The sequence below is a fragment of the Silurus meridionalis genome, chromosome 9 (genome assembly GCF_014805685.1).
Source record: "Silurus meridionalis isolate SWU-2019-XX chromosome 9, ASM1480568v1, whole genome shotgun sequence".
Lineage (NCBI taxonomy): Eukaryota > Metazoa > Chordata > Actinopteri > Siluriformes > Siluridae > Silurus > Silurus meridionalis.
The window spans coordinates 15,344,280-15,368,614 of NC_060892.1; the positions used below are offsets into that span (position 1 = coordinate 15,344,280).

Sequence of the window (24,335 nt, forward strand, 5' to 3'; positions counted from 1 at the left end):
TATCTCACAACCCACTTGTGGAGCATAAGCAGAGTTTTTAACTTTTATAAATGGAAATATACAATATGATTACAGAAGTCACAATTGATCTGGATGATTAATTTAAAAAGAAAAAAAGGTCACTGTATTTATTAGTAGTTATGAATTTTGTGAATATGATACTCATTGGTAGATGTGAATTTCTGTGTGATTTTGTTTAACGATTTTATTTTATTTAATTTTATTGGAAAATCCTTAAATTGCGTCTTCTTTAAATGTTTTTTTTTCCCAAAGATGTTTTACAGCTTTGTTCTTTTTCAATAAAGTTTTGTCAAAGCGGAACTGCGGCGTTGAATTGTGGGGCGGTAATGGCGTCCTCCTGTGCGCGTTTTTGTTTCGTGTTTTTTCTGTAATTATTTTTATGCTTTTAATCTGATTGCAGTAATGTGTTCAACACAGATACCTCAGTAAAAGCGTACTTGAACAGGTAAACACACAGGATTTGATTTTCTCTTTGCTTTATTAGCATGTAGCTTGATGTAGCCGGTTAGCATGCTAGTTTGTAAATACGGCAATTTGTCTTTTGTGTAGAAACCCGTGTGACACAATACTAGAACTCAGATAACACGAAAAATACATATTTTAACACACACTATTTCACTCCATGTGTGTGTATATATTGTACATATATTGTATGTGTGTATATTTGTGAGATTTATTCTATGTATGTAGATTTGTGAGTCTTAATTTTAACGGTTTTTTTAAATCATATAACTTATTTAGCTTTTAGCGCTTTATTGCTTCCAATATAAACTACAGTTCCTGAGCTGACTTACTAAAAACATTAATAATGTACATAAAGCAGCGCACTGGTGTGAGAAGTTCACTACAGTACAGTGATCCACTGTGTCTTGTTATAGTTGTGAAAAGCGCTATAGAAATAAACTAGACTTATACCACGTTATTTTGCGATAAATAGTTTTATTTTAATAATGCATACCTAATCGGTTTATAGTTATATCTAATCTTGTGGAACATCCACGATGAACTTTCGTACCCCTTGATTGTTTACTGATATGCTGATATGATGACAAACACTAAGAAATCACACGTTTAAGCTCCACTGCCTTGAATTTTCCCAGAAAATGACAGCTTGTACAACGATGAATGAATTGTGTCCTTGTTATGCTAAACGTCAACATTTCAGTGAAGTAGGCTTGTATTGTCATTATAACCTTGTACAGTGCAGTACACAGTGAAACAAAACAACATTCCTCAAGGAACAAGGTGCTACATCAGACAACATTAATGATCAAAAAGTAGCTACTGTACTCAAAACTACCTGGGAAATGATTTCAAGTGGATATACGCAACAATTATGCAAAAAGATTTGTGTTAATGCAGGTGCATTGTCCATGAAAAACTGTACATTTTAACTCTGAATGAATGTTTCAGCAACAATTTTATTAAAGACCAGCAACTATGTTAGGGTTAATTACATGCATTTTTAATTTGTTAACTGTATAATAACTTTTGATTGAGCAAATTAATATAAACTGCAGTATTGTCAGAGCTACTGTTACCAAAAATTAACTGTATATACCCCCGATTGTATATTATCTGGTGGAATTTTGCAGATCACTCTGCAGTGTCTCTGGTGAGATGGAGGACGACGACACGTCCCTGCACAGATTAGAGGGAACTGGAGGCTCACAGGTCGGAGGACTAATCGTGAAGAAGAAGAGTGCTTCAGAGGAGCAGCATGTGTTTCGAGCGCCGGCCCCTCGCACCTCTTTGCTCGGCCTCGATCTCCTCGCTGCTCAGAAACGCAAAGAGCGGGAAGGGAAGGAGCAGCTGAACTCGGACAGCGATGACCGAACTTCAAAAAAATCCAAGGTGTTGTCTTACAGAGACTGGGAGGAGGCCAAGAGCGACTCCGACTCTGATGAGGATGATGAGGGTGAAGACCGGAGTAACGGGAAGAAGGAGAGGTGAGTCATTTACCACATGCAGCTTCACTAAAGCAATAAGGGTTTTCTGTGTGGAGTAAAGGTTCTAATGAGGTGAAGTAAATGGATGGTAATGTCCAACAATTTTATTCAATCTCAGTCTTATTCATTCTTTATTACCGCATTATCTGTGTACAGCTGCTTTAAGACAATGTTAATTGTTAAAAGCCCTATACAAATAAAAATGCATTAAATCGAAAATTGCTGCAGCAGGCGTTACCGTACATCAGGGGCAGAAACTCCATCAAACCCCGGCGGTGTAAGTGAAGAATTCAGAAAGAGACATCAGCAGAGGGAGAAAGACCGGCGAGAGCAGGGAGTTTACGCTTCATCTAAAGAGGACAAAACCAGAGACAAGGACAAGGAGAGATCCAGAGACCGAAACCGAGAGAGAGACAGAGAGCGCAGGAGTGATCGAGGTGAGTACCAATTTCTTTGTTTCATTCCCTCCATCCCTTTCTCTTTTTCTCACTCCTCAATTATTTCCGTCCCTTTCTCTCTTCTTCCCATTCCCTCCTTTTTTCCCTGTTATCTCTTCCTCCTTTCTTCTTTTTTGCTCACTCATTTACTTCTTCATCCCCCCCCTTTCTCCCTTGTGCACTCTTCCCATTTCCCTTCTTTTCTCACTCTTTCCCCCTTTTCACTGTCTTCACCTCCTTTCCTTTGTCCACTCCTCACTCTTTTTCCATCTCTCCTTCTCTTCCTTCCTTAAATGTTCTCCTTTTCTTCATCTCTGTTTCTCTTTTTCTCTCGCTCTTTCCATTGTGTTTAAATGTGTATTTTGTGGTTGTTGTTGCAGATGAGCGAGATCGCAATCGGGGGTCCAGCAGCAGTCGCTCTGAGCACTTGGATAGCAGTGTGAGGAGCGAGCGCTCACAGAAAGATGGCTGGTCCGAGCGCCTCAGCCGCGGAAGTCGCAGGGACGAACCTCAGTCTCCCCGCAGTCGACCCAAAGGTCAGTAAATCACTATGAACATGACCCAAGCAATCGAGTGATTGACAAATGAATGTGTCTAAACTTGAAAAACTGGTCTAATGTGTGATTACATCAGAGGTTACCGTATTTTCCGGACTATAAGCCGCTACTTTTTTCCCACTCTTTGAACTCCACGGCTTAAACAACGAAGCGGCTAATTTATGGATTTTTCCTGGGTTTTTCCCGGTTTCACAAACTTCAAGACAAAAAACTGAGCCCTATAACATTAGACCAATGAAATTGCCGAACGGGTTCAGGTGAACCAATGAAACTCTTTATATTGAATCAGATGCACTCCCACTGAATCGGACCGCACCACATCATAAATATGGATGAGTTCATTAGTTTCAGTGTAGGAACCTGTGGCTTATAGACAGGTGCGGCTTATTTAGGTTCAAAATAAAAATCTTTGTCAAATTCAGTGGGTGCGGCTTATATTTGGGTGCGCTTTATAGTCCGGAAATTATGGAAGTTTTGGATGCCAGGGTCATGATTGTGTGATTCTTCTCATGTAAATTACTAATGTTTAAAGACTATCTCCTGAACCTGAGCGTCTGTGTCCATTTTCCTTCCCATCACATAACAGTACCTTTCTTTATATGAAAAATTAATGTCTCTCCAAAGCCTGATTTGTAAACATTAAAAGTCTGTGTGTTCTTGTTATGGTGTACACAGACGCTCTCACGCCGTCTGCCTCCAGTTGGGACGAAGACGACAGTGGCTACTCTAGCTCGCGCCGTTCCCACTGGGAGAGCCCATCTCCAGCCCGTCTCACCGCGAGAGCGATCGCTCCGAGCGCAGCTCACGCTCAGGCCGAGAGAGCGAACGGAGAGACAAGTGAGCTTCTCTTCAGTGTCTTTGTGATGACTGCATAATTAAAGTGAGTAGAAATACATGTTCAAGCTTTGCACTGATTGTGTGTAATGTTTTCTAAGGTCTGTAAGAGCTCGTTATCCAGAGGACACGCCCCTTCCCACGCCATCATACAAATACAATGAGTGGGCCAACGACAGAAAGCACTTGGGCTCCACGCCTCGTCTATCCAGAGGGAAAGGTGTGTGTTCAATCTTGTTTTTTTTTTTTTTTTTTATATATAAAATGTTCAGTACCATGGTGCTGTAGGAAAATAGTCAGCAATGAGCAGGTGCAGTATGATGAAGTGGAACTACTGTTACTGTGCAGAAGTTTATAGATTCTTGTTACAGTATGTCCTGAAGTGCTTTATGCATCATAATCTACAGCTGTAAAATAATTTCTTTTCTGTAAAGAATGTCATACCTTACTTTATTTATTTGCTTATGGTTACATTTAATGATGTAGAACAGTTTTCCCGTTATCTGCTTCTCTGACACTGGAGGCTCCTTCCATACACATCAATAGTACAGAAATCTTTACATCATCAATAATGAATATGCACATTGATGTGTGTGAGTGTCCATGGAAATAATAATGATAAAACACGTGCGTTGATATAAACCGGTCTGGTGCATGTGGTTAAAAAAAAACGAAATTGTGTAGCACTGTGGTATAAATGCAGTTAATTTACTGTTATGTGAGGGTGATGATAGAAATGGACAAGTGTTTGTATGCTGTAGGTAAAAAGGAGGACGGAGAGGATGGCATCAGCTTTGACAATGAGGACGAGAAGGATCAGTGGGAAGAAGACCAGAGGGTCAGTGCAATTATGATTTTAGCCTTTTATTTTTAATCAACTTCATGTTCACTCGTTTGTTAATGATTCCTTTTATACTGTCCACAGCAAGCGGACAGAGACTGGTACATGATGGATGAGGGCTATGACGAGTTCCACAACCCTCTGACTTCCAGCTCAGAAGATTATGTGAAGAAGAGAGAGCAGATTTTGCAGAAGCAGACCCAGAAACGTATTTCTGCGCAAAAACGACAGATCAATGAGGTACAATAAATAACCAAACCTCTTTCAAAAGTCACAATCTTGGTTCTTCAATGCTGCTGTAAAAAAAATTTACAATAATTATTTACTATAAGTGAGAAACTATTAATTCAAATGTCTGGATTACCAAATACAGGTAACAATGGTCTTCTTGTGTTAATAAAATATCGCTTAAATTAACACTTATGTTACAAATATGAGCTTACGAGGCACGTAAAACATTTAATACCACAAAGTATACAAGTATACATTAATTTTCAATGTTTTAGCAAGTCGAAAATGATAGTCCTTTTTTTGTTACCTTACTTTTGGGTTTTGTATTATCCAGCATTTTGAGTGAATGATTCAGAATTGTATACACGCACTGTACTGTTTGTCTTTACTCTTCTGTAATGTTTTATAATCTTACACTGAAAATCACCCAGAAGAGAAACAAGTTCCAGTTTGAGTCAAACGTTTCTTTGGCGTTTCATTCCAGTGTCACCACTGAGATCCATACAAATACAATAAACTTTATTATAATTCACTAAATACCTCTTTAGGACAATGAACGCTGGGAGACGAACCGCATGTTGACTAGTGGCGTGGTGCAGCGGTTGGAAGTGGACGAGGACTTTGAAGAAGACAACGCAGCAAGGGTCCACCTGCTCGTCCACAATCTTGTCCCTCCTTTCTTAGATGGCAGAATCGTCTTCACCAAACAGGTAAGTTCCAGAACAAATGTAATTATTATTATTATTTAATAACTTCTGCCTTATTGATGAACACTTTTTATCCTGATCCGTTGATTTCAGTGATTAAAAATAGACGTTACATGTGACCATGACTCAATCGAATAACAGTGAATTGTGTATTTAGAGTGAGTATAGTAATAGTATAGTAGTAGTGAGTAAACGCCCAGGTTTTGAGTTGCAGAATAAAATAGATATGTCTATTTGAGATCATGTGGCTAAATCATGTGTTCTTCATCTGTGATTCGAAGGTATAAAATATTTTCTAATCATGAATGAAATTGAATGCTGATCCAGGGTTTGATTTGTTTTAGCTTGAACACCAAAGATTTCATTTCATCCATATGTTACTGTTCAAATTCATATTTTTAAACAAATATCAACAATGCTGTGCAGCCACAATTATTGTTTTTAATGACATTTACGACTTCTGTGCAAAACTTTATTGTAATCTTTATATAAAGGTCTTTATTACTTCTATAGCTCATGCTTTATATGTAGCATAATTCAATATAATTCAATTTGTATTTGATTAGATAAGCAGGAGTTAATTGTACATACCAGAATAGTTGAGGATTTAATAAGCTAGATTTTGTATGCGTGATCACATACAGAACAATCAGCGTTTTTATTTTCTCAGCCCGAGCCGGTCATTCCGGTGAAAGATCCCACTTCCGACATGGCCATCATCTCCCGCAAAGGCAGCCAGCTGGTGCGCAAACACAGAGAGCAGAAGGAGCGCAAAAAGGTGAGGTCCTCATCTCTCACTTCAGCTCTCAGCTATTTTTTGAGTGTTTGGTTTAGTCTGTTAAACTACGTTACTGGATTCCTTATCAGAAATGTAGGGCTGCGTAAAATTACAATGTAATCTTAATATTCTATTGTAATGTGATTGGATTGTTACTTTATTATTTACATATTTACTGAAAGCAGCCGGCTTTATTCAAAAATGTCCTTTTTTTTTTTTTGTTTTCTTTTTTAAAACAGTTTGTAAATAATGAATATGTTCATAAAATATGCCGATGAGTCCTATGTATTAATTATTTGACAAAATAGTTTTTGTTTTTCTAAACCCATTCATGTGATAAATTTCATACTGTTTACTGGAACAGGCACAGCACAAACACTGGGAGCTCGCTGGGACCAAACTGGGAGACATTATGGGCATCAAGAAGGAGGAAGACAGCGCTAATGCTAAACCTGTTGCAGAGGATGGGACTGTGGACTACAAGTATGTGATCACTACACACACTGACTTTCTGACTTCTTTCCTGTACAGGAACAAACCATTATTTCATTGTTAGGGTAAAGTGTTTCCTCTTCCTCTCTTCTGTAGGACTGAGCAGAAGTTTGCTGAACACATGAAGGAGAAGAATGAAGCCAGCAGTGAGTTTGCTAAGAGAAAGACTCTTCTGGAACAGAGACAGTATCTCCCTATCTTCGCAGTTCGCCAGCAGCTGCTCAACATTATCAGGTTGCTGCATAATGCAGATTATTTAGATCTTTACTGCAAATGTTAAAACTCTTCAAATCCCAAGTTTACTATGAAGCACTTGTTCCAATACACTGTGGTTGTCAAAGTTTTTAATTGCTGTGATAAAACTTTGCTGTATGGAGATGTAATGCTTTATCGAGCATTTTTTTTTTTGTGTTCTGTATAATCGCACAGAGACAACAGTATTGTGATAGTAGTGGGCGAGACTGGCAGCGGGAAGACCACGCAGCTCACGCAGTACTTGCACGAGGATGGCTATACCAGCTATGGGATGGTGGGATGCACACAACCACGCAGAGTGGCAGCCATGAGTGTAGCGAAGAGAGTGAGCGAGGAGATGAGCAGCAACCTCGGAGAGGAGGTGAGCTTAGGTTTTTGATATATATATTTATTGTATTGTGCTGCACTGTTGCAGAAGAACCAACAAGAGGGGTTTGTATGTTTTTGGATAAATAGGATTTATTTTCATTGAAAAACACAAAACTGTTCTTTCAGTTAACAAGTAAATTCTACAACCTCCACATACTTATTTTATACGTTAACACTTCCACCTGGTGGACAAAGTGAGACTTGCACAACTGTTTAGAATAATAGCAGATACTTAGATGTATAAAATTATTTTACCCTCAAGGCTGTCCATCATTTGAGACAGTAGGTGTAAAACAAAGGTTTAAACAGGTCTGAAGGTTAATATCCTACTGTGGATGTAAATATCCTATAGGTTTTATTACTTTTTGACCAATTCTATTAGGGATATAATGCATATTAATGGCCTTTTTATTGAGGACAAAACTGTAGGCTATTCAATTTAGTATTCCACATTGAATCATTTAAAAAATGCAGATTTATGCATCCACTATCTTTATGAATGCATTGTGTTAGTGAGTCATAACAACTTGCCCCTGATCCATGTAGGTCGGTTATGCAATCCGTTTTGAGGACTGCACGTCGGAGAAGACGATAATTAAGTACATGACTGATGGTATCCTGCTGCGAGAGTCTCTGCGCGAGTCTGATCTGGACCACTACAGTGCCGTCATCATGGACGAAGCCCACGAGCGATCGCTGAACACGGACGTGCTGTTCGGCCTGCTCCGTGAGGTGCAGTACACATTATCTTTATCTCATTTCAGAGCATTGTGGGAGTCGGAGTTAATTTTGGGAATGAAATCTAAAGCAAAAAAATGTTTTTATAAACTTTGTCAGATTCATCTGAGAATAATTCACAATTTCCTTAGTGAACAATAATAAAAGAAAACATCTCAGAACCGGTCAATGAATACTAACCTCTGAAACTAATTATCAATACTTATGTTTCCTTTTTATTTACCTCTGTAATAGGTGGTGTCCAGACGCTCCGATTTAAAGCTTATCGTCACATCGGCTACCATGGACTCGGACAAATTTGCGGCGTTCTTTGGAAATGTTCCTATTTTTCACATTCCAGGAAGGACATTCCCTGTGGACATTATGTTTAGTAAGGTAAGATGTGGTGTTCTGTTTTTTATTTATTTATTTATTATTTAAATTTTTTTATTCGTTTATTTATCTATCAGAGAGTTTGTTTCTAAAGCTGTGTGTGTGTGTGTGTGTGTGTGTGTGTGTGTGTGTGTGTGTGTGTGTGTGTGTGTGTGTGTGTGTGTGTGTGTGTATAGACTCCTCAGGAGGATTATGTGGAAGCTGCAGTGAAGCAGGCCCTGCAGATCCACCTCAGTGGCATGACAGGAGATATTCTTATCTTCATGCCTGGGCAGGAGGACATCGAGGTGAATGTTGCAAGAACATTTTCAATTTTAAAGTTGAATAAGAGAATTTCTTTTTTTAGCTAAACGTTTCAGAGAATTATAAATATAATCAACAGTATATTGTAAGAATCGAGTCATTAGGATTTAGTGTATAGAATTTAATGATTTTCATTTCTTTTTTGAATTATACAGCTTTAAAACAGTATTTGTGCCACTAAAGCCTGTGTTTCACTGCAGGTGACTTCAGATCAGATCGTGGAGCGATTGGAGGAGCTGGAGAATGCTCCTGCTCTGGCAGTCCTGCCCATCTACTCCCAGCTGCCCTCAGACCTACAAGCCAAGATCTTCCAGAAGGTACCACATCTGCCCTACTTACTTATCTGCAAACTTATAGAAACGGGTGAAATTTCCTGTATCTGAATAAATATCTGAAATGACAAAGCGGACTGGTTTAAATGTTACAGCACTACAATATAAGTGGACGTGTTGATTTGTCGTCCTAAGTGTTTGTACTTCTGTTTTATTTGGTACTGTTAAGGTGAAAGTTGACCTCTGTACCAGCATAGCATGATGTTAAGGACATAACTGTTTCCTGCTGCCATTCCTGTGCAGCACGGTGCTACTAACAGGTTGTTATAAAATGCAGGTTTCTGAGTTTTCTTTTTCTGTGTCAGGCTCCAGACGGAGTAAGGAAGTGCATCGTGGCCACCAACATCGCTGAGACGTCTCTGACTGTAGACGGCATCATGTTCGTAGTGGATTCTGGATATTGCAAACTCAAGGTATTAGGCAGCTGGGATTTTTATTTTAACATGCAAACTAGTGCCATGCAGCACTACAGTCTCTGTAACTTTAATTTTTCATGTTGATTTGTCCAGGTGTTCAACCCACGTATAGGTATGGATGCACTGCAGGTCTACCCCATTAGCCAGGCTAATGCTAACCAGCGATCAGGCCGAGCTGGGAGAACTGGGCCAGGCCAGTGTTACAGGTACAAAGACACAGGCGCACACACACACACACACACACACACACACACACACACACCAGATGTAATTGTAACTGAACATCTCAAAATACTGATCAATTATTTAAAGTGTAAATATAAACTTTGTTCCAATCACAAATATAATAAAAGGATAAGTATGTATTAGCTGAAGAACCTGGATGATATGTTAACTAACCTGGCTTGTATAAAATTAAGTTGTATTTCTTAAATAAATCTTTTCCATTAAAACTATTATGGAAGAGATATTTCTGGACCTATATATATATATATATATATATATATATATATATATATATATATATATATATACATACATACAGTGGAACCTCGGAGCTCGCGGCCTCAGCGCTCGCGACCTCGCATGCTCGCGACTTTCATTCCAACCGGCGACTCTCATTCAGATCGGCTCGTGAGCAACCGCGAGCTGTTTAAAACGCTAGTTTTAACATTTCTTATCAAGGTTTATCTCATTAAAACACACTTCAGCATACTATATAAAGTGAGTACCCATTACTGTATTTTCTGTACTGTATTGTACTGTATTTTCTGTACTTCTCTACTGCATACTTTACTGTACCTGTACTTTATTTTTTTTAATTAAGCATTGTAATTGCTGTTAGTTTACATAAATTAACGTTAGAATAGTCTAATAATTAAGTGTTATGGAGTGAAATAGTGTTATTTACTCATTTAAATCGATTTCGTATAGTGTTCTTTGGGTTTTTACTGGGTTGGAAGGGGCGTATCAAAAGGTCGCGAAAATTCGCAACTCGCGACCGGTCTTGGTCCCTAACCCTCGCGAGCTCCGAGGTTCCACTGTGTGTACATTATAAAAAAAAAAAAAAAAAACATGAAGCAATTCTGCAGGAGTGATTCAAATTGTTTATCACAGTGACTTGACTTTTTCAAAAACACTGTGACTCTCCCGTTTCCTTTACCCTCTTGTTCTGCCAACGTACTGCATGTTTTTTTTTTATCGTGTCTAGGTTATACACTCAGAGCGCCTACAAGAACGAGATGTTGACCACCACCATCCCTGAGATCCAGCGCACAAACCTGGCTAATGTGGTGCTGCTGCTGAAGTCTCTGGGTGTGCAGGACTTGCTGCTCTTCCACTTCATGGATCCTCCTCCTGAAGACAACATGCTGAACTCCATGTACCAGCTGTGGATCCTCGGTGCTCTGGACAACACTGGTAAGAAGGTCTTCACAGACTGAACGATAAAGGACATGAGATGAAAGTTTTTTTTGCTATGTAGTGTTGCTCCCCAGGTTTAGTCTGTATCTTTCCCTCTCTCAGGTGCTCTGACAACGACAGGTCGGCTCATGGTGGAGTTTCCTTTAGACCCAGCTCTGTCCAAGATGCTGATCGTGTCGTGTGACATGGGCTGCAGTGCCGACATCCTCATCATCGTCTCCATGCTGTCGGTGCCGACCATCTTCTACAGACCCAAGGTTTCTTTTCACTTTTAGCATTCTAATGAAATAAAAACACAACCCCTACCTCAGTCTCTGCACTGAGAAAGTCTACATACAAATGTCCGAATCCACCAACACTCCTGAAACGTTGTCGTGCTTCTGTTAGGGCCGAGAGGAGGAGAGTGACCAGGTGAGGGAGAAGTTCGCTGTACCCGAGAGTGATCACCTGACCTACCTCAATGTCTACCTGCAGTGGAAGAACAACAACTATTCCAGCATCTGGTGCAACGAGCACTTCATCCACACCAAGGCCATGCGCAAGGTACGCCATACAGACGCACATGCGCCAACACGCACACACACACACACACACACACACACATTTGTTTATTCAGAGTGATTGTAACTTATGGGATTTACTTTTTATGATTTGGTGAACATTGTGTGTGTGTGTGTGTGTGTGTGTGTGTGTGTGTGTGTGTGTGTGTGTGTGTGTGACAGGTACGGGAGGTGCGAGCTCAGCTAAAAGACATCATGGTGCAGCAGAAGATTAACTTGGTCTCCTGTGGCTCAGACTGGGACATAATCAGGAAGTGCATCTGTGCTGCGTATTTCCACCAGGCGGCGAAGCTGAAGGTGCGTTTCACACACTTTCATCAGACTCTCTACTCCCATCACTTACTTCCTCAAAATAATTCTGGTCCAAAACTAAAGCTGTAGAAGCACAAATTAGCAAAATGATTTAACATAACAAATAAGACTTTTGCCCTTGTGTATGTAGTCTGAATATCTCCATGGTGTTCGTCATTTTTAATTGTGAGAAAACTTGGCAAAATGTTGACAAATTGGTAAATGTTGAATAAAATTTTGTTATTTATGCTCTTTATTTGCTTACCATTTTATGTTCTTTCTTGTAGTGTTGTCTAATTTTTAGGATTAATCACCACAGCACAAACAGATTCTTTAAGAAGTGTGTGTGTGTGTGTGTGTGTGTACGTGCACAGGGCATTGGTGAGTATGTGAACGTACGAACAGGGATGCCGTGTCACCTCCACCCTACCAGCTCTCTCTTCGGCATGGGCTACACCCCTGACTACATCACTTACCACGAGCTGGTCATGACCACCAAGGTAACATCTAGTCTCATTCTTTATACACACACACACACACACACACACACAGTATTGTCGTTTCTCTGTGTGGTTGTGGAGAAGACATCATGAGAATTGATTCATGTTCGGTGTTACGATTTGTTCAAATATTAATCACACTGCAGCCATAAATCCTTAGTCAATGCGCCTGTGTGTAGTTTTTGGCATATTCATGGATGCGGGGATTGATTTATTGATTGCTTTATTGATCCCTGAGGGAAATTGTTTTGTCAAAGCAGTAAAAAAAAACAAAAAGATGCGGAACATGAGTCATATTAGAAGCAGGCTGCCAAAAATCACACTTCGATTCAGAAAATAAGAAGTAAATAACTGTTTAATATAAGATAAAGATAGAGATGTGAAGAAAGTGACAAGTGAATCGGATCAGTCAAAAATTCTAAAGATATGGACTATTTTATAAATATAGACTAAGATATAGACAGAGAAAATTTCTAAATCTTTAACACCATCACTAATAATATAATTTTAAAGATGCCTCAGAAATGTGTAGTGTGTGTGTGTGTGTGTGTGTGTGTCCAACAAATGAACAACTTTAGTGTTTTTTATTTTGCAGTATGTTTTTAGGCTCTACTTTGTTTTTCTGTAGTTTAACTTGGTGAAATTGATCTCGCTAGTTTGATCCATTTCACCAAACTTTCTTTAAAACAGAAGGGATGGTGTTAAATAAGAAGACAAATTCGTACCCCACCGTTAAATGATCTGGGACTCCCTTCTTGACTGTTTTGTTAGAGTGAATGTACACATACAGCCAGACTGCCTTGTGGAATTAGAACGTGTGTTAATATTGACATGTGGTTTGGTTGTGTGTGTTGTAGGAGTACATGCAGTGTGTGACTGCGGTGGATGGAGAGTGGCTAGCTGAGCTCGGCCCCATGTTCTACAGCATCAAACACGCAGGAAAGAGTCGACAGGTGAGATCCGACGATTAGCATCAGTGTCTTTCCTACCCCTTTCTGCTCATGTTGTGCTTTTCTATGGTAATGTTACGCTGTATTGCTTTAGCATGGAGTTTTTTCTGAGAATTTTCTTTTAGATTTAATGTACATAATTATTATGTAGGTTGATTTTTAGTTAAACTCCTGCCTTTTCTTTGCAACACAGCCACATTGTTACTTATAATAATTATCTTTTCTCTTTTTTTCTCTGTTTTTTTCAGGAGAATCGTCGGAGAGCAAAAGAGGAGATCTCCAACATGGAGGAGGAGATGTCTCTGGCTGAACAGCAGCTGCGAGCGAGGCGAGATGAACAGGAGAAGAGGAACACTCTGGGCAGCTCAAGGTACTGTCATTCACTGCACTCGTTCACTTTATCAACCCATTGCTGTATAAAACATCTGCTCTCCCTCTTTTACTGAAAAAGCACAATCATCCCCGTTTAGATATCCGCCCAAATTCTGCTGTGCTGAAATACTAATGCTGTCATTTTAGGAAGACTATTATCAAACCTTTTCCTCAGGCTCCATCCGGCCCCCCTCTCTCCTTCTCTCCCCCCCACCCCCCTCAGCTCCGTGATGAGCTTTTCTCACCTCTCATCTCTGCCCGAGAGGAACAGAAATAATATTGACTCCTGGCTGACCTCCATTACTGTAGCAGTAATGCTGTGGCACAGGAGACGAGCCTGCCTTAATTTTCCGATTAATCCGAGAAATTAATTTCGCACACATCTGGCAGTACCACAAAGGGAAGAGATTGGTTTTTTAAGATGACACATTATTAATTAATCAGTACATTTATCTCTAAATCAAAGCCTGGCTGGCAGTGGCGCTGGTCGCATTAAAGAGGTAGATCCAAGGTTTGATTTGCGTGACTGCAGGATGTGATAATTAATGTGGTGCTCCCTGTCTCGCTCCTAGACATCTTCAGGATTTAAATAAGATCTCAGTATTTAGTGAAGGCGCCAGAAACGGAACACGATATAAACTAAGCACTGCAGCGTAACGAACATTAACATTCAAATCATTTCTAAGAGGAGCTGTTAAACTTTGAAACATAAATGTAACAGACAGGATGTGCAGACATTTACAGTGCAGTAATAGTCATTAAGCTCTTGGTGACTTTATTAATACTTTTTTCTTTTTTTTTTTTAACCAATTTTACTGAATTTGAGTGACAGCATGGTCTACAGACATAAAAGGATTGCACCAGGTGCCCCTTCTAGCGTCTCCGTTATAAGATGATTGAATTAAGTACTAAGGAGGTGAGATGTAGACACGGGGTATATACAAATTACAGTATTACTAATGAAATCTAATGCAGTTGCTGCTTTAAGCTCGATACAGTAACGTAATCGGAGGTGTTGTGGAGGTGTTGTGTTCAAAATATTTTTGAACTGGCTTTGATGAATACCTGATAGAATTAGATGGAGAGAAAATATTAAGTCAAACTTAAATGGAGTGCATCTCACTTTATTATTAAATACTGTTTTCAGTTTGACGTGTGATACAAAGATCATACTCTGAAAAAAAAAAAACGTCTCTTGACATAGGCTGATCAGGCATAACATTTACATTATGACCAGTGATGTGAATAACCCTGATTATCTAATCGTCATGGCACCTGTTAATGGGTGGCATATATTAGGGCAGCAAGTGAACATTTTCTCCTCAAAGTTGACGTGTTAGAAGCTCGAAAAAATGGGCAATAGTAAGGATGTGAGCGAGTTTGACGAGCCAAATAGTGATGGCTAGACGACTGGGTCAGAGCATCTCCAAAACCGCAGCTCTTGTAGGATGTCCCCAATTCTGCAGTGGTCAGCATCTATCAAAAGCGGTTCAGTTGTGAACAGGAAACAGCGTCATGTGCAGCCGGGGTCCGTCGATGCACGTGGGGAGCGAAGGCTGACTCGTGTGTTCCAATCCAACACACGGGCTCCTGTAGCTCAAAATGCTGAAGAAGTTAATGCTGTTATTGCTCGATGGGTCGGAACTGTTTTGGCAGCAAAAGGGGGAACAATATTAGGCAGGTGGTCATAATGATATGCCTGATCGGTGTAAAGAACAACAGTGGAGAGAAGGTGGTCCTTTCCGGACTATAAATCTGAAACCCTTTTAAATTATAAGTCATATTATACAATAGAAGCTTGATCTAATAACCTAGAGGGAAAGTGGAAGCTCTGTGGTTAAGATGTTAGACTTCTGATAGGAAGGTTGTTTAAATCCCAGCATCAAGCTGCTGCTGTTGTGCCCTTGAACAAAGCCCTCAACCCTCATCTCCTTAGCTGTATAAATGAAACTAAACTGGTTAAGGGGCATCTGCCAACTGCTGTAAATGTAAATGTATTTGTTTTATTGGTAAATAGGTTTTATGCCACCTGGCTGTAATTCAGTGCTACAGAATTTGAATGTGTGAAGTGGAATTTGACTGTGTTTTGTCACTTGTTCCCGCTGGACAGGTCTGTAAAGATCTGCACCCCAGGCAGGAGGGAGGACGTGCCCATGACTCCAAAGCGAACCCCTGCGCGTTTCGGCCTTTAGATCATGCCGAGCTTCATACCACTTGTGACGTCCTGCTGTTTCCAGAGCTGGTGAATGTGCATTTCCCAACATGCACCAGCAGTAGGAGCACTTGCACAAGAGAAGAGGAAGAGAAGGTAGTGTTGGGAGTAGTGGACTCATGGCATGGTACACATTTCATTCATGTGTGAGCCTTTAGGTCGTGTCTATTACTGTCCGTTTGTTGTTTTGTTTTTTTAACTTGTTTGCATACATGGATTAAAAAAAGAGGAGTTTTATTTCTTGTGTTATTTGCTTTACTTTTTTATTAATGTTTATCTCAGTGCTGTATATGAACACCGAGCTTTGTTTTTCCAGTGCTGCATGGCAGAAATCCTCAAACTGAATATTCAATAGTTTCATGTTGTGAGAAATATCCAGTGTTGTCAATATGCTAAACATTAAACATTTTAAATCAGTACAGTGGACATACATGGCCATTTTTATGAGACAGAAACTCTGAAAAGCTCCACTATGTCCTTTGTCCCTGTTTTTTTTCTTGTTTTTTTTTTTTTTTTTTTTAGCAGCTGTAAATATTGGATCTGCAGTAAATGTTGAAAATGATCATTTGTCCATCAAACATAATAAATGTAAAGAGTTTAAACAGTCATGGACTACAGTTTTCTTCTTGTATTGCAATAAAACTAAGAAATGAACCATGATGAAGTCTAAATGGACACCGTAAATCAAACCAAAACATAGACTGTGTAATGACAAGTCATGTAATCATAAAATATACCTGCAAACTGCAATTAAGGGCCCAAGCACTTTCTAACTTACTCATTAGCCGCTCATCAGTGCATGTTCTCTCACAGATGTACTACATTTACTTTATTTAAAAACAAGTATGGTTTTTAAGTTGCAGCTTCTCACAGACACGTGTGGGTTTCTTAAAGAATTGCACATACATTAGCAGTGTCACTGTTTATCAGTGAAGGATTTTTTTTGTTCTTTTTGTCCAGATTATAACGAGCCGTTCATAAAGAGTTTTAATAGTTACACTGTGCATTGATTCATTCTGTTACAGCAGTGCTGACCAGTTCCTGCTCTACTTTACATGAGGAGTTACATACTGATGCTTGTTCTAGTATATCATTTTCTTTTTTTTTTTATGATTTTTATCTTGACCATTGAGAAGATTATACATAGCAGCACTTATATCAGCTTCTAAGTCATAACAGAAATATCCAGTCTTTATGGATATTCCTCGAGATGAAATGGTTAGAAAGTGTGAAGCATCAGTCTTTAATAAATAAACATTTGTTAACAAGCTGTGGATTCTTTATCTATAACCGCACACTCCAGAGGCCTGCAGCTGTTATTCCTTCTCTACACCAAGTTACTCAAGTTTAGGAATTGTTTATAGATGACTGGGTTTGAGTTACATCTCAGTAGCAGTTCTGGTGTATTCTGGATTATTTGGCACATACTGAAGACCTCAGAGAGAAAAGGAAACTGGTTTTCCCCTGATTTCTATTCCTCTGTAAATCGGCAGAAAGCTTTCATTAAGTCGTTCTTTTTTTAAAAGACGATCTTGTGAAGATTGGAAATGGTCTCCTGCACTCGTTTAATTGGGACAAATCTGTGGTGCAGGCTGACATTTGAAAAATCCCTCAGCTGCATGACGGTGGCAGGCGTCACCTTTATAAGCGATTTATGCTGGAGGCCTTTGTGGCGATGAAAGGAATTAAAATGGCGCGCGTGTCACCGGGGATGTGAGGCGGAGGATTAAGTGTAAAACCGGACTTCTGAGAGGATCGGAGATGCTCGAGCCTGTTGACTCTGATGCGGTTTGGTACAGAGAGAGGTGCAGGAGTGGTGTGTTTCTATATATGCGTTAAGAACATGTCTCTGTCCAAACACTTCAGCGACAGTGATTACAAACCAAATCACAGCACACACGCATTACATGAGGGAGGGGAAAGAAATCCAAAACACGGTGCTTCCTGCACTTTTAATTAACCCTGGACTTGTAATGTTCTGATAAAGACGAGTGCGGCAGAGCCCCCCCCCTTCCGTCTACAATACCTCTGTCAGTAATGAACAGCCTTCTGGGATCCAATTACAACACGACTCCATCTGAGGTCTGCTCGAGACATAACTGCAGCCTGATCCTCGTCTCGCACGTCTCTTCCGTCCCTGCTGCCTGTGACTTTCTCTTGATGGGATTTTTTTTCGAAAGAGGTGTAACCACCGATCCTGCAGAACATCTACAGCCATTAAACCACCTGCTCATGAGCACACAAAGCCAAAAGATGCTGAGTTACAGTCAGTGTAAAATGAAAAGTACGTTTATTAGACATTCGTAGGAATGAAAGGACACAAACATTCAACTTTCTGATGCTACTACAGTAATATTAATCAGGTAGTGAAAGGAGGATCAACTAGTGATCACAAAGAGAAAGTGTTCCGATCCCATAAGCACCAGAATGCCACCTGCACTGTTTGATCTCCTATAGGAATCTCGCTATACTTCAAAGGACCTAATATGGCTGTAACGAACGGCTGAATTCTTGATTCTGATTGGTCAGATTCAGTTTCTATAACAGCAGTGCTGATATATCTCTTATTGATAAGCCATTTATATGAATTCACTTATTTAAAGAGGTTATCGTTTCTATAGTAACAGCTCATTCACAGGGACATGCGCAGTTGCTGCTTCTAAATAAATACAGGCGGTCGTGTGGACTTATGACCACAAGTGGGACCGACAAATCGATTTGGTCGTAAGTAGAGTAGACTATATGTACAGTACTGTGAAATGATGCCGGAAGCTGGTAAAAAAAAATAACGTACACCGCGGCTAGCGATAGTGGTCGTAAAGTCGAATGGTCGTAAGTCGCATAGGTCGTAAGTCGACGAGTACCTGTAAATGAAAATAAATATAATCTAATTGCTCACATGGCCTCCTGTTGTATAAGAGGAATAAAACACCAGAGGGCACACTGTTATAGAACGATATCGATTGTTGATTATTTTCTTTGCAGCACATCCTGACGTTGTATCCCTTACATAACAAATGTCATGCCTAATGAAGTAATGTTATATGTCACTTACATTAATTTCAAGATGGGTTATTTATTTATTCATTTATTATTAGTAGTAGTAATTGAGTGTCAAGAATCAAAACTAACCAGAATAACATAACCTTTTTCAAAATTAAGGATTTTCAGGGCATTAATAACACTTATTGCTGTTCTTAGTTTTTACAGAGACACTTTAAGTGTTGTGTTTTGAGTGCTGGGTGAGACAGAGTGTTTATTGATTTTGCCTGAGCAGAACAGGTCTTCTTGTGCTGAGATTCCGGTTTAAAGTTCATTCAGTAATGAGACCCTGAGCAGAAAGAACAATCTCGGCTTCTTCAGTGACACAAGAACACTGCCGTGATGGTACACGGATGTACATATTAAAGTATTGCCTATATGGTTTGTCAATAATATGACACGCTTTACACACTGCATATACATGAACAGACGTCACACAAAACACACAACTGCACACGACTGTTGTATTTCACACAAACACCGAATGATTTATCTTCAGAGAAAGACATCAGGGTTGTAAAAAAAAAAAAGCCCAGATGTAAATGCAGACACTAGAGATGTGTTTTACAGTTCTTTTCTAAAGATTTTAAATGCCAGGAGGCTTGAAAAGTTTTTGATCTGAAAGCCACTGAGAAATTTATGACAAATGCTGAAATGTCAACAAAAAAAAAATGATTACATTAAATATCACCCCAGTGAACAAACGCAAAGGAAGCTGTGTTCACTTACCTCAGAGCAAAACAAGTTTCATAATGATTAACACACACTGACACTCCGTCCTAAAAAATGAAAACTGCACTCGTTTTCACTGCCAAAGAAAACGCCATTATCTTATATCTCATAGCATCTGTCATAGTGTCATTATATTATTCAAGTTTAACAGGTTTAGAAAATATATAGGTGTAAACAAACCCAAATCTCCATCACTTCTATTCACATATTTTCTCCATCAATGCTGTATTACTTTTTTTTTTAAAAGTGCCTCAGTGTCGCAGACAATTCCTGAGAGAAAGTACATTTATGGAGGTATAAACTTCCAGCGATGTGGCTTATTTCGGGTCCTTCTCTTCAGTGCCCTTTGAGCGACTCGCCGTGCCACTTCAGCGGCAAAACTCGAGCCGGGCGTGGCTCTGCACACACCTCAGCTTCGCTCCAGCCGAACTGCCAGAGGCTTCTTTCTGCTCATGTTCTCCCGCTGATGACTGAAGATTCCTGATCTGAAACATGGCAGGCAAAAAACAGAAGATGCAAATTTTATTGAAAAGTTATATTCTTTTAAAATGTCAGTGTAACATCAGTAACGTTGACTATCCTGAATTTAGCAACCTTTCTACAATTTTACTAAAACAACATGAAATTTGCAAGCTTGCAAATGACAGAATACATTGTTATTTACTAATTCTATAAATTAAGCAAACTTAAATACAAATGTATACATTTAGCACCATCATCCATGAATTGAAAAACAAGGTATATGGATTTAACAATGTCCTGGATGTATCTGAACTCACAGTTTGCAATCTTATGAATGATTTTAGAAAACTCGTCTATGAAGTGAGAAAGATTGACCATAATGAAATAATACATTTCACAAACTCAAACTCGGATTTTCTGAGATTTCTCTTTTAAAATGTCAATGAATCTTAACACCCTATTGATACATTTACCAACTTTTTAAAACAAATTCTTGAATTTACCAACTGCAACGAAAAATTTACCGATCCTATCTATGAATTCATATTCATACACAACCAAGCTACATTCATGAATTTCATTGTTTTAAACTCATCATAGCTTGTCTATGACTATCAACCTCATATAGAAATGCACTAATTAAGCAATCTCATCTACAAATTCACAAAAATCTTGTATTGTATTGAAACACTGATATAGATTCATGAATTTAGCATCTTCATATATAAATCTAGCCACCCCACACATAAATTCATAAATTTAACAACACTGTATTTAATTGTACAAATTTGAACAAATTTAACAGCTTCATTATTGAAATTGATAAACCTAACAATTGTGTCTGGGAATTAAGCAACTTTGTATACAATCTGAAGAATTTAGCATGTTCACCTAGGAATTTACCTCTTATAGAAATTAAGCAATCTAATTAAAATTTTTATGAATTTTTAAAATCTCTATGTCAAAAAACTAAATCTGTTCTGCAGTTTTTCCCTTCTATAAATTTACCAAACACTACAAATGATGTAGTGTAAATGTATCTCGCACCCTCAAATATAAGTGCATGAATTAACAAGCACACCTATAACTTTATCAACTATAAACTAATCGGCATTTTTTACCAATTCGTGAATGGAGAAAACTCATTTATTAATACAGCAACCCTGTAGATGAATTTAGCAATAATTTAGCATTTAGCAAACTCAATATAGATTTAGCAACATCATGCACAAATTCACAAATTTAGGAACCTTGTAAATACATTAGCAAACTAATTTCTGGATTATGCAACTCCGTACAGAAAGTCATGACTATAGCTCCCCTTTATATAAAAGCAATCTCACCTAAAAACTTTTTTAAACTTAAAATTGAAAAACCTCTTCAATGAATTCCTAAATTTAGCAACTCTAGCTTTGAATTTAGCTACATTATATGTACATTTGTGAATTCATCCATCTCACCACCAAATTCAATTACTCTGTTTAAAAATTTGATCTATGGATTTTGCAAAATTTTATAAAAATCTATAGATGTCACTTTTTAATAAGAAACATTATATATAAATATTTCCAATTTATACCTAAAGCTAACCACTGTATGAATGATTATGTTCATTGTTACATGAACTTTACATCACCTCAAGGCAATATTTAGATGATCTTTGCCCATCTTTACAATTCACATACATTTTACTGTTTCTATTAACAATTTTTTTTTGACAATACAGACATGCTGAAAGCTCTCAGCTGCTCATCACCATCATGTTGGCCAACACTTCCCTGTTCCTGTTGCCCTGACCTAACCCTCCAGCATGGTTTGGTTTTACTGCTAGTCTGCTCTGCATCTTTACCGCCCTGCAGCTCTTTGGATCTGCTGAAGCCCCTAAGGCCACGTCACTGCTGGACACAAGTGCAAACAGTCAAATGTCACAGTGGAGATGATTGGCTTCCTCGTGTATAATGAGCTCTCCGTAACACACGCTTGCTTCAAAGAAATAGAGCCAATTAACAAACTATAAATATATATATTTTTTAACCAGGGCTGCATATAAATTTCCATTTTTTAAAAAAGAAAAAAAAATCTTTAAACCGTCACGGTCCCTTGTTTCCAAAGTTGTAGTCCTATCTGGCAGCTTTGCATACACAATCGGCTCTTTGACTACTCCTGCAGCTTTGCTAATGCTTTGCCCTTTTGTGTCCGTTAATTCCGCCCGGGATAAACAGGATTTTGTGCATGCAAAATTATTCGCGGCCGCATATAATTAGCTGGAGAAACAATTAGACGTGTGAATAACAGTCCGCAGCGGTGCGTTATGAATTTGGAGTGGGAGAATGAGGCGTTTGTGGACACACAGGAAAGCTAAGCTTATCAAATAAAGCTTGATAAATGTGCAACGAATGAAACGAGTCAATCATTTTAATGTCCATGAGGAGCCCTGAGGAGAATAAATAAGCAATCAGGACCTCATGTGGCGCGAGCAAATGAGCGTGAGGCACAATTAGGGAGGGTCACATTCACACAGGGGTCTGAGTACACTAAACACACTGATGAGATCAGACATATGACAGAGAGAGAGAGAGAGAGAGAGAGAGAGAGAGAGAGAGAGAGCAGCAATTCGAGAAATTAACTCTAGATGGAGTCTAATGCATTCTAGGCCCACTATTTATCCAAGTTTACAAAAAAAAAAGTACAAATGTCACATACGGCATAAGAAAAGGACAGACTTAGAGCATAAGCAGGAGAGCATGAGCAGGAGAACACCGGTTTCTTTTCTGTAGTTCGACAGATGAACGGGCCCCACAGCATGCGCTTTCAAAGGCAAATCAAAGTTATTAACTATTCAATTACATAAAGGGAGGTGAAGGCGTGAAAGGTTGCGGACCAAAGCACTTTTGCTTCAGTGCATTAAGAGCTGCTCTGGCCCTGTGTGAAAAGAAAATAGATTGCCTCCCAGTTAGACGGCTGTGTGTTTTGCACCCCCCCCCCCACACACACCCCCCACCCCTTTTCCTGCTAATAACAGCAATCTGCTCTGAAAATCTAATCCCAAGTACCATTTACACCACATCCACATATAACTTCTGCTTGGAAAAGCGTAGAATACTAGTTTTTTACTAATATCCAAATAAACAGGACAGGCTCTCTATCAGCCGGAGGGATGTTATCAGAAAGAGCAAAGTGCTAATGAATAGTGTTTTTTGTTTGTTTGTTTTTTTGGATGAAAGCATCTTATAAAAGCAATGTTCTTTTTATTTCTCTTTAAAATGTGCAGGGGAATGTGCCAGCAGTTAAATATAAACCCCCACCCTGAAGCCCTAAAGTGCAAGTCAACTGTTAAATGGCTGAATATAAAAGTTTGCACACTCATCTGATAAAATGAATAAAACAATTTTTTTTTAATTTTAAAGTAATTTTAAGCAACAGGCCATTTCATTTTATGGTCTCATTCTGCACTATTTAATCCCTAAATGATCTCTGTCACTGAAAGTGCTTATATATACACATGTCCATGCTTCAGGCTCAGTGCAACACAATGTTTATCATGACAAATTTCAGCTAGAACACATTTACAGTTCTCAAAAACAGCTGAATCCATGCAATCAATCCACAGATTTAAATGAGAAATTAACCACTACCCAATGTGTGACTGGCATGTGCCTGCCAATTTACTTACAAATCTCAAGGTGTTTTTTTTTAATAATTATTCATTCTCTACTGAGTACAGCACCAAATTTGTAAAGATACAGAATAAAGTGTAAAAATCTTGCTGGTTGTCAAGGCAATGCCAAGAGAATGTTTTAAATATTATGCAAATTAGCTCATGACTCAGAAAAATTGCATATACCAAGGCAATGATTTAAAAGATTTTCCAGGATAGGTGTCAAAATATATAACGCTGTGCTGCAGTCACATCATATCATATGTACATGACACTAACTATTACTATTACTATTACACCAATATATGGTTCTTCCCCAAACTGTTGACACAAAGTTGGAAGCACATAATAGTATAGAATGTACACTAAAACTAAAAAGCACAAAGCATGACAATGTCCATGTGCACAAAGAGAGCTCGATGAAGACGTGGTGTGTTGAAGTTGAAGTGAAAACCCTTGAGTGTCCTGCACAGAGCCATGACCTCAACCTGAACACTTTTGG

General features: G+C 38.8%; 2 protein-coding genes across 14 annotated transcripts in view; one reads left to right on the plus strand and one right to left on the minus strand.

Moving 5' to 3' along the window:
• The first annotated feature begins 308 nt into the window (after positions 1-308).
• On the plus strand, positions 309-16,356 carry dhx38 (DEAH (Asp-Glu-Ala-His) box polypeptide 38). The gene is given in 28 exon segments (XM_046856744.1): positions 309-466; positions 1,617-1,970; positions 2,199-2,407; positions 2,788-2,943; positions 3,640-3,726; positions 3,729-3,801; positions 3,900-4,018; positions 4,560-4,636; positions 4,724-4,879; positions 5,419-5,580; positions 6,248-6,355; positions 6,720-6,838; positions 6,944-7,081; positions 7,277-7,463; positions 8,018-8,203; positions 8,444-8,584; positions 8,758-8,868; positions 9,085-9,201; positions 9,522-9,629; positions 9,726-9,838; positions 10,843-11,051; positions 11,157-11,311; positions 11,442-11,597; positions 11,777-11,911; positions 12,280-12,405; positions 13,263-13,358; positions 13,604-13,725; positions 15,838-16,356. Coding segments are annotated over 27 exon segments (3,777 nt in total). The 5' UTR covers positions 309-466; positions 1,617-1,641; the 3' UTR covers positions 15,920-16,356.
• A 3,075-nt stretch (positions 16,357-19,431) lies between these two features.
• LOC124390753 (plectin) overlaps positions 19,432-24,335 on the minus strand; it is a 169,949-nt gene continuing 165,045 nt past the window's right edge. For all 13 annotated transcript variants that reach the window (XM_046856736.1, XM_046856732.1, XM_046856735.1 and 10 more), the window contains one exon: positions 19,432-20,198. In XM_046856736.1, coding sequence (XP_046712692.1) covers positions 20,123-20,198 — 76 coding nt within the window. In that variant the 3' untranslated portion in view covers positions 19,432-20,122. The remainder of the gene's footprint in view (positions 20,199-24,335) is intronic.